At 35.9% G+C, this 10,851-nt stretch overlaps 1 protein-coding gene across 1 annotated transcript in view; it reads left to right on the top strand.

The window, feature by feature from the left end:
* Positions 1-5,273: 5,273 nt before the first annotated feature.
* Positions 5,274-10,851, top strand: part of LOC141398104 (uncharacterized) — a 28,268-nt gene continuing 22,690 nt past the window's right edge. Inside the window, exons 1-6 of the mRNA XM_073975333.1 lie at positions 5,274-5,858; positions 5,915-6,379; positions 6,445-6,864; positions 6,920-7,045; positions 7,178-8,065; positions 8,134-8,542. Of these exons, the coding sequence (XP_073831434.1) occupies positions 5,398-5,858; positions 5,915-6,379; positions 6,445-6,864; positions 6,920-7,045; positions 7,178-8,065; positions 8,134-8,542 (2,769 nt within the window). The 5' untranslated portion in view covers positions 5,274-5,397. The remainder of the gene's footprint in view (positions 5,859-5,914; positions 6,380-6,444; positions 6,865-6,919; positions 7,046-7,177; positions 8,066-8,133; positions 8,543-10,851) is intronic.

Below are 10,851 nucleotides of genomic sequence, written 5' to 3'. Positions count from 1 at the left end.
GAATACAAAAATAACTTAAGTCCATTTTAGGGCCAGGTCGTCCAGGATTATGTGGTATACAGAACACCATGATCCGGGACCGAGCCCTAAATTGTACTTGTTCCAAATGTTTGTTTACCCTTTCAAACAATTAACTCACAATAACGATGAATTTACATTTTATATGTAATTTCATTCAAAATAATACTAAAGCAACAGATTTGACATTTAGGCTGACTTCCGTATCGTCAGTTGCTTTACAAATTATATGCTTGGTTTACATTTACGAAATCCACTCGATTTCAAATGTCAATTCCATTGGTTAAACGTCAAATGACATCCAATGGATTTCAGATGAGATTTCATTTGACGTTTGAGCAATGGAATTGACAGTTGAAATCGAGTGGATTTCGTAAATGTAAACCTAGCCATACACCCATGATGAAATTATAAGGTGGCGTAAAACGGCCAGCTGATTGGTTTCAATCTGTCAAAAATTTTGTTATTGTGAATAAATTGTATGAAAACGTAAACAAACATTTTGACATATTGAAGAATTTTCGGCCAAAATAGAGTTGTTGTTGTGCTACTTGCGTGACCTGTTAAATAGATCTTGCATACACCATGTCATGGTGGATTAATAAGGTGTAACGCCAAAAACAGCTGATCTTCATAGTAGTTATCAAAATGTGTTATTGTGAATAAAATCACATACAAAATTTAAACAAGCAATTCACAGTAAAGTAGGGTACACACGATCAGTTTTGCTTAAATAATCGGTTGCTTGCCAGTGTGGCCGTTCACTTTTGTCAGTCATCAGGCAATCACAAAATATTTTGTGGTTGCTGGATTGTTTGACAGTTATCGATAATTCCGAAAAATCAAAACTGATCGTGACCCCGCTTAATGCATAATAGCCCCTTTCCACGGTACGTCGTTCGTTCTCTATTCGTTGTTCGACCCATAACTACGAATAAATTACTTATTTCCCCACACAAAATTCTATGAACCAACGACGATTTTTCTACGTTGTTCGAATAGAAATACTCTCTGAACGACGAATAAGTATGTCCCATCCCTAAAGCGGAGTACACACGATCAGTTTTGACTGTCGATTTTTCGCAATTATCGATAACTGTCCAACCGTCCAGCAACCACAAAATATTTTGTGGTTGCCTGATGACTGACAAAAATGAACGGCCACACTGGCAAGCAACCAATTATTTGAGCAAAACTGACAGTCAAAACTGATCGTGTGTACCCTGTTGCGTGTGGTCCCAAAATTGTATTAAATTTTACAATTCTTATCTACCGGCAGCATCTCCACAACGTGATATTCCAAGCTATCGGCAAAAGAGAAATAAACCGGATACGCGAAGCGGCCGATAGAGTAGGGCTTGAAAAAAATCAGTGTTGCCACATAAGAGGGTAATTAGTGAAAACGTAACGTGAGCCCCAATACAACCATGTGTGGGCAATACTGGGTTTGTACGGGGCGATGAAAGAGAATTAGCAAATGTCAGGGAAATTAGAGAAAATGATGGAAAAGAGGGAAAATTCGGTGTGATGGCTGCCGTATATAAGGCGTAACGGAGAGAAAATTCGCCATTTAAGTTATTTGTGTTTATACAAAGCGTATCTTGGTTGTTAAAGAAAATATAATAAAAAAACCCGAAAATCCCCAAATTAAATAAAAATAACCATTAAATATTCAAGTAAAAAAAATGCCTATAATTTTATTTAAATTGATTGTGTTGTTTTTCATGTGCTTGTGCGTACAAAAACATGTAAGTTGTCTGGCTTATTTTTTTTGTGAGTTGTAGTTTGGTGTTACAATGTGGTTCTTTTTGTTAAAGATAACGCCAAAGGTATAAACGACAGCACCTATCAAAACTCTGACCCCTCCGAATGTTTACGTGGAGGAGGTCATCAAAATTTTGAGGAAATCCTGCGAAGAATTAATTGCCAAAGTAGACCAGAATTAATTGCCAAAGTTTATTGGTGGAGCCATTTGCACAGGGACGGGGATCATTTTGCTGTTGTGGCGTCTAGAACATTTCTCAGCCCAAGACAGAAGAACCTCATCATCTGAAAGGATATAAAAAAACAAAGACCTAAGTACTTGGTCCACCAGGTAATTTATTTGATGTGAATACTTACACTCTCTGAATTCAAACAACCATCTGAGGCCAACTGGTTTGCATCTGATTCCTTTTCTTTATTGGAATGCGCATGCGCGCCTGTAATGATGCTTGATATCTGAAATTGAAAGAAAACGATTGATTTAAAATTTTTGCTGATACTTATGCTTTAAATTATAACCAATAACTAAAAAAAACAAAACAAGAAGATTATGCTTAGGTTAAGTGTGATTGTCCGTAGTTAGTATATTTTACTTTTAAGATTCAAAATTTTGTTAAGGGCTGTTTACACCATCTATCAATGCCATATGAGCTGTCATTTCTTTCACCCATTCGACATTCTCTATGTTTGTCCAAATTGACGTCATCCATAGAACTTTCAATTTGTGCGTTCATACCTACATGTGTTATTTTCGTATGACATAACCTATAAATATAAAAACAGCTGTTTTTGTCATTGTTTACATTTATTGTTGAGTTACAAATTTGCGCAAATTTTTAATTTTGGTTGAAGGAAAATGAATATCTAGCATGTTTGTTGTGGTAGAATAGGTTTTTGGGGTTATAGAGGCATTCATGTTTTGCCACAAAGCAATAATTTCCAACACTGCTCCTTTCGACCAATCGATCTGAAAATAACATTATAAACACCCTTTATTTACTTTTCTAACTACTTAAATATACATAACTTTCCATTTTCTTTTTTAAAAGATTTTGTTTTTCAATATTTTTTTTGAGAATGCCAGAAAACAGTTTATAAATTTATGTTTACATACGAGAATGCCGTATCAAATAGAGCGCTCCCTAAATGAAAAATTTACATATGAGTTGCCAAATCATTTTGATAGATGAAAATTTTCATAGTGGTCACACTATGTGTTCAACATTCGCAGGTAGAAAATTTGACATCTCATACGACATTGATAGATGGTGTAAACAACCCTTTAGGATTTCTAACGCCTTAGAGTTTACGTGAGCGTAGGGTTACACTAATGTACGATAGGAATAATTGGAATTGATTTAGTGTATGGACATATGGTAACGTCCATGATACCTTCGTAACAGAGCTCTATTAGGAGCATGGTACAAATACACAGGTAGCCGCATCGGCAATTGTTGGTAACATAAGATGTCAAAATTTGACATCAATTCAATGCAATTGACACCTTATGTTACCATCAGCTGGCTTGATAATGCTACCTGTATTATTGTACCATGATTAGGAGGTTGTAGTTTTTTTTTAAAGTGGCCATATTGACGTAAAAATATTCCTAAGCGTATTAGTTGGTAGCCTGAGCGATTGGCTCACAATAGAAGCGTCGGTGTTAGGAGTTCAAAATATTGACTTTGTTTAAATGTTTTGCTGTTAGGTTTAAGTTTAAAAAAATGTCAATAAAATATTTTAATGTTTGATTGTATGTCATTATAATGAAGTGTGTAAGTGTGTGTGGCTTTCGGGGCTCTTAAAAAAAATGTTTCTATTAGGACGAAAGAGTCAAGGTAGGGTGGGCAAGTGTGGGAACGAAGACAGCAAGTTCCCTGGTCATGGTAGTATGTTGTGTTTGTGTCGTTTTATTTTGTTTGTGTATGTATTCCCCCTTCTCATTATTGTTTGACCCCTAGGGCTGATGGTGGCAGGGTTAAGAACCCCCTGAATGTGTGTGCCCCGACTGAGCGAGTTGGAACCCCACCATAGCGCCGCATTAGGCGGTACATAACAACCCCACTTAACAAATGAGAGAATTTATCAAAAAAAATAATTATGACATGTCTAAATTCAAAATTGAAAAATTTGTTGAAAACACAAAAATTTTTAGAAAAAAGGAAAAAGATGAATGAAAATTAATGAACTAAACAGTTTATATAGAAGCAGAAGGAAGATGATTGTGTTTCCTTCTTAATTCCACACACATTTCTTGTGAAAACTCATCTTAAATCGACTGGATTTCATTTGACATTTGAGCAATGGAATTGACAGTTGAAATCGAGTGGATTTCGTAAATATAAACATAGTGTTACACAAATAACAAATTCATTTTATTTATTTTGGGATATTTCTCAATGGCTTGCATTTTAATTGCATCTTTAGACTGATTAAAAATGCAATCCGAAGAATGCATATGTGGCCTGTTCCCGTACTTTATAAAGTGGTAAAAGTCGTAAAAGTTGTAAAAGTCGTAAAAATTGTAAAAACTTTTTAGTTCTGGAACAGAGCTATAAATTCAATCCAAAGAACTGCATCTTAAGTTCGTTTACGACTTTTACCACTTTAGATTTGTTCCTTTACTTTTTTAATGGTAAGGGTGGTAAAAGAGAAAAGTGTCAAAATTGCTCTCTCATGAACATTTTTACCAGAAAAGTAAAGGAACGGAAAAATGGTAGGTCTGGCAGCAATGTCGAAAAGAAACATAAAAAATCAATTTTCGTCTTTTATTTCACAGTCTTTAATTTAGTTTCGACTTTTTCTTCTGTTTTGCGTCGATTTTCTTTTTCATTGTGAAATAATCGTCAAACTAAAGTCGAAAAATCAGTTCTGCCATTTTTTACCTGCAGAAATTTTGCTGGTAGCCTGTGGTAGAAGAGAAAGCCATTTTCACCCTCTCTCCACTCTCACTCTCTTAAAAATTGCTTCCAGTTTTGCCACTTTTCGGGGTTAACTAGGCGTTTACACCAGACAGTTTGTCTTCAAATACAACTCTGATTTACTAACACATACATACATTTGTCGTTTGTCTCCCAGCTGTCCATAATTTTTTCATAGACAGTAGGGTTAACAAATTTTTGACATTTTGTGAAAAAAGAAGTGAGATGATAATTTAAATGTGTTGAAAACAAAAGAATAGGTACAAAAACAAAATATGTGAACGGAAAACAAAAAGAAATCTATGATTTTCATTCATAATTTTAAAACTGTTTTTGCAGTTGTCTGGACGCCTTCGTCACAGAGGCAAGTTTTGGGTTTTTGACAATCAATACATGAAGTCAACTGTCCTGTCTTTTGTAAACGCAGGGTAAGGAACGCTTTGCAGGTTAAAAATGGTAACCTCAGGTAAGTAAAGGAACACAGCTTTTATAAAGTACGGAAACAGGCCATTCTTTTGTGATAATTCATAGACGCGATTACCTTGTAAATGTGTAAATCACTGCAACTCACTGTAAATTACTAACACGACACTTGTTTGTCGGTAACAGAGCAAATGTTATTCTATTCGTGTTTTCTTAAAAATATAGAAAATAAGAAGTTTCATCTCTTTAAAAAAATAACATCAAGCCCGGCATGTCTGATCCGGCCACCAACAAATGCCGAACTTGTCTAAGCGAAACAGAAAACAAGGCTTATTTTAATCTTGATGATTATGTCGAGGAGGGAATGCAAATCTTGGATATGTTAGACGATATGGTGCCACAACTGGAAATCAAGAAAGAAAACAAACTCCCACATCATATCTGTCAAGAATGTGTTGATAAATTGCTTACTGGTCACCGGTTTCAACAACAATGCATCGAATCTAATAAACGACTATTGGGATGGCTTGGTTTGACTACAATTACCGAAGAGAATGATGAACAAAGTGAAAAGGAACTTCTTCCGCAGGCGAAAGAGGGTTTCTATGAAGGTGAACAGGGAGAATTGAATATAAAGTCAGAATTGGACGAAATGGATGGCGGCGGCAATGAAAGTGAAACAGATGACCAAGATGATGATGTACAGGAGGAATGCAATACTACAGAAACTAGGTAAGAGGAAGGTCGCCAAAACGAGATGTAAGCCAAAATAATTATCTCCATTTTAGGTCGGACAAAAAATCTGCCTCCGAAACGGACTTTTCCTGTAAATTATGTGGCAAAAAGTTCTATCGTTTGTATTGTTTGCAACGGCATACGTCAAGGGTCCACGATGAACAACGTCTGTTGGAGAAAAAAGTCCAAAAAGAATATTTGAAAGAAATCAAGTCGGACTCTGTATTTGCCTGCAGTGAATGCGGTAAAACATTTCGCACTTTATTCAACCTGCAGAAACACGACAAGTGTATACATAACCCAAGGCGTGGATTTGACTGTGATATTTGTTCCAAACACTTTGCCACCGAGAAGGAATATATCATACACATGTTATTGAAACATAAGGGAACACATGTGCTAAGTGCCTTCGAAGGAGGAGAACACAAGGAGTACGACGAAAAGCCAAGTGATGATGGTGATGTCAATATAAAAACTGAAGAGAGACCTATAAAAGTGCATTCCCAATATGAATCTATGTAAGTTTTAGAGGTTTCCCTCTTAGAAAAACATTTTTTTTTTGTTGAATAATTTGTCTTTTAAGGTTACCCAAAAAGAAGCGTTCAAACGAGGAGACGGTGTATGCCTGTAGTTCGTGTGGTAAACTATTTAGTACCATGTTTAATTTGCGTAGACACAGCTTGCTGCATGACAATAAACGTGATTTTCCCTGCAACATTTGTACCTACAATTTCGATACAGAACAAGCATACCGAAAACACATGACGATAGTTCACAAAATGAAAGATGAAAAGTCTAAAGACGAGAATAAACCCAAAGAAAACAATGATGAAGATGATACGGGAAAACATTTTTATGAGCAGCTGTTTAAACTGAATCCTGAGGAAATTGCTGAGCTAAAGAAGAAATCCAATGATGACGAAAACCGCGGGGAACAAGAACCGGGAGATACAGAAGAAAATGTCATTCAAGAAGAAGAAGAGGAATCTCAGGATGATTCAGAGTAAGTTTGTGGAAGTTGGTAGTATGAAAAAAAAATAATCCCCATTTTTTTGTAGTGACGAGGAAGAAGAAGTAGAAGATGTAGGACAAGAGGAAAACATCAAAACGGTGGTTCACATTAAGACCATAAATCGCAGAGAACACTATTACAAGAATAGAAGGACAGGTGGAGAAATTGAAAAGTATGTCAAAATAAATATTCCGATTAGCAAAGAGGAGCCTTGTTCAACGGCTGCTCGTTGATCCTTATGTGTCCTAAACTTTTCAAATTTCCAAACATGACATTAAGCTCTAATGTTGTTCTTATCTTTTAGACCCCGATCAGATTTTAAGAAGGGCAATTTTCCATGCAATACCTGTGAAAAAGTGTTTTCTACCCAAGCGCGTTTAGATCGTCACATGCCAATGCATTCCCCAGATAGGCCATATGCATGTGAAATATGTAAATATCGTTTTCAATCGTCGTGCAGGCTTAGGGGACACATGTTGAAGCATACAGAAGATGAGAATGGCCGGGAAAAAGGATTTGAATGTCCTGATTGCTCAAGGCGTTTTGAGCGAAAATCTTCACTTTCAGTACATAGGTCACAAGTGCATGCGCACAAAACCATCAACATAAATACCGCCACCACCACTAGCTCTTCTACACCATCTTCTCAATTTAGCTACCCCTGCAAAGTGTGTCAGCGCAACTTCATCTCGTTACGGTGGTTAACCGAACACATCAAAAACAAACACAACGAAGTAAAGCTACACAAATGCACTAAATGTCATAAAGCATTTCTATTGCATTCTCATCTCTTGGAACATTCGACTAGATATCATCAGGCGAGTAAAAAATACATATGTACCACCTGTGATCTAGAATTGCCCAATAAGTCATCCCTCAAGGAGCATATGCGAAGCCAACATGGTGGTCGTGCTTATAATTGTGAGCAATGCGGTAAAAAATTTCAGTGTGCAAGTACATTTAAACAACACATGGATCGCCACAACAATCTTAGACAATACCAATGCTCCGAGTGTCCAAGTCGTTTCAATTGTAGATGGGATCTAAAAAAACATGAGAGTTCACATACCAATGCCAAGCCTTTTGTTTGTGATATTTGTGGTTCAAGTTATACCAGAAATACCTCATTGACTAAACACAAACTCAAGCACACTGGAGTAAGAAATTTCAAATGTGAACACTGTAACTTGGCGTAAGTTGAATGATTGATGCATAAATTACTTAATTTTAATAATCGATTTCCATTGTCTCTTTTTGCAGATTTTATACAGCTCCTGCCTTACGTACCCACATGCGTACTCATACCGGAGAAAAACCTTACAAATGTAAATACTGTGATCGTGCCTATGCCCAGAGTGGTGATCTCAACAAACATTTAAAAACTCATATGGGTGAGAATATCTATAAGTGTAATGAATGCCCAATGTCGTTCAAATATTACAACGATTTGCGTCAACATATAGCGGATCATTACAAGCAATCCAAACAGCAGCAAGAACAGCAAGGACAACAAATACCACAGCAGCAGCAAAATGTAATACAATTTCCAAAAAATCAACAAACTCCATCTTTTCAAGTAACAATGCACCATCAAGCAAATACAACTAATCAAAATACACCAAATAATCCCCAAATTATGTTGACTATAACTAATTCCAATAATTTTTTACAACAATAGATGTTGTAGATGTTTAATAATTGTATTTGTTTCATATTCGAATGTATATATTTCCAATAAAGTTTAAATCTAAATAACCATATACCTATCTTCCGTATTATGGGAAAAAATGTATATCGCTGTGGTAAGATAATAAGATCCGAATGAAGCTTCTAAACAAAACTAAGGCCAGAGTTTTTTCTGGGGACCTGTGTAAATATGGACAGTAATTGCTCACGATGCGCCGGAAATTTAAATGAAAGGTACTTTAACCTGGGAAGTTATTGCGCGGTCAAGGTTCACATTTTTTACGTTTTCTTAGGTTTTCACGATTTTGCTTGGAAACCGCTATTCCTATGGAGGTGGGACTGAAGAAAATGTTGTGGGAGTGAAAATTCTTTAAAATATTGACTTTTATGGTATTTCGTAGGTTTAACCGTTTTTGAGATATAGAAGATAAAATTAAGACAATGTACGGACTGTATCACCTCCTTATAAAACAAACTTACATCGGGGAAGTTTTCGCGGATACTAAAATAGCAATGTTCATAGATGAGAAAAATCCAAAAAAACAAGAAAAAGCCGCTGGAGGGATTTTTAAATAAATGGCTGTCTGTCAAAGTTCACATTTTAGCCTCAAAGTGTTATTAATATATCAATGAAACCCTGTGATAAAGGAAGACAGTGTGATCTTAATAGTTTTATCGGAAACAAATAATTTCGAATATATCTTAACGGCCATCTAAGCTGAACGTAAGTTAATTTTTTTATGAGATGGACGACATGGACCCAAGATCTATTTAACAGGTCACGTAAGTAGCACAACAACAACTCTATTTTGTCCGAAAATTCTTCAATATGTCAAAATGTTTGTTTACGTTTTCATACAATTTATTCACAATAACAAAATATTTGACAAATTGAAACCAATCAGCTGGCCGTTTTACGCCACCTTATAATTTCATTATGCATGGTGCTCACGAAGACAAAAAATACAATTCGCAATGTAACGGTAACAAGTGTTATCAATCTACAGTGAATGGAAAGCAATTACAAAAGCTTTGTTCCTTTACCTGCCTGAGGTTACCATTTCTTACCATTTTAAACCTGCAAAGCGTTCCTTTACTTTAACAAGCATACGATTTATATGAGACCAGTTCACCACTTTTACCATTTTTTGCCACTGTTACCATTTTTTAAAGTAAAGGAACAGACCAAGGGGTCGATCATTGATAACAATTATCGTTTAGTGGCGTTGTCAGTTGTCAAAATTGATCCACGTATGGCAACACTCAACTGAAGTTGCGAATCTCAGTTGACGAAGCGGCTGTTTTTTAGCCACCACCAATTTTCAGTTGCAGTGAACAATTTCGAAGAAACAAGAAGAAAAATATTTAGAAGGAAAAATAAACATTTTGTTAACAATTATTGATTCTTTGCATCATTAATTAATTTTGTGTATCAATATGGTGAAAATAACGACAAAGCAACAGTTCGAAATATTAATTGATAAACTGAGTGAAAATCCAAACTTAGCTCGAGGAGTTCGGGTTTTTAGTGAAACCAAAGCCCCAGCGGATGAAGGTCCATTTCGGACAGTTTAAACAGCCATGGACCTCCAACACGAACACCTGAAGAGTGGCGGAGAGTCTGGATTCACTTTAAAGCAAAGTTGAAAAAGAAAATGGCTCAAAATAAAAGAAACTTCAACGCCAGTGGTGGTGGTCCATCACAAGAAGTGAATTTATCGCCTTTGGAGCAGACAGCAGCAAATCTTTTGCAAATGAATTTGGTGACAAATCCTGTAGTTTCAGTTTAAGTACAAATGACAAACAGCGAACTACACCAGGGAATTTCGTTTTTGAATAAAAATGGTTTTTATTTTGTCTTTTTTCCTTCTCAGATAATTTCGAAACGATCCAATTTTGGCACAATTTATCCTCTATCAGAACTTATCATTTCTTGGGACAGCAAATAAAACTTGACGATCCGAAGATTCAATGGCCAGGTTATATTCCAATCTTGGGTTGTTTTCCAAATTTGCTCGAAAACTCAGCCAAAATATTAAAATATTGTCCAGAATACACAAAAGAGTCATCCAAAGTGCAATTATTTTTAAAATAGTTTTTTTTGGCGAATAGAGGTCACAAGTTTGAAAAAACGCTGATCGATAACATGTTTATCGACCACCCAGTTGAGTTGACATTAATGGTACAACATTACATCTCAGTCGCGGAGACAACTGACAACTCAACTCAAGTTTAGTGGCAATGCAAGATAGACCCATTACTTCGCAGTCTTCAGCAACATTATAGCCCTAA

This window comes from Musca autumnalis, unplaced genomic scaffold (genome assembly GCF_047663935.1).
Source record: "Musca autumnalis isolate F117 unplaced genomic scaffold, ASM4766393v1 scaffold_3, whole genome shotgun sequence".
Lineage (NCBI taxonomy): Eukaryota > Metazoa > Arthropoda > Insecta > Diptera > Muscidae > Musca > Musca autumnalis.
The sequence above is the reverse complement of the archived record's forward strand: the minus strand, read 5'-3'. Positions and strand labels throughout refer to the sequence as shown.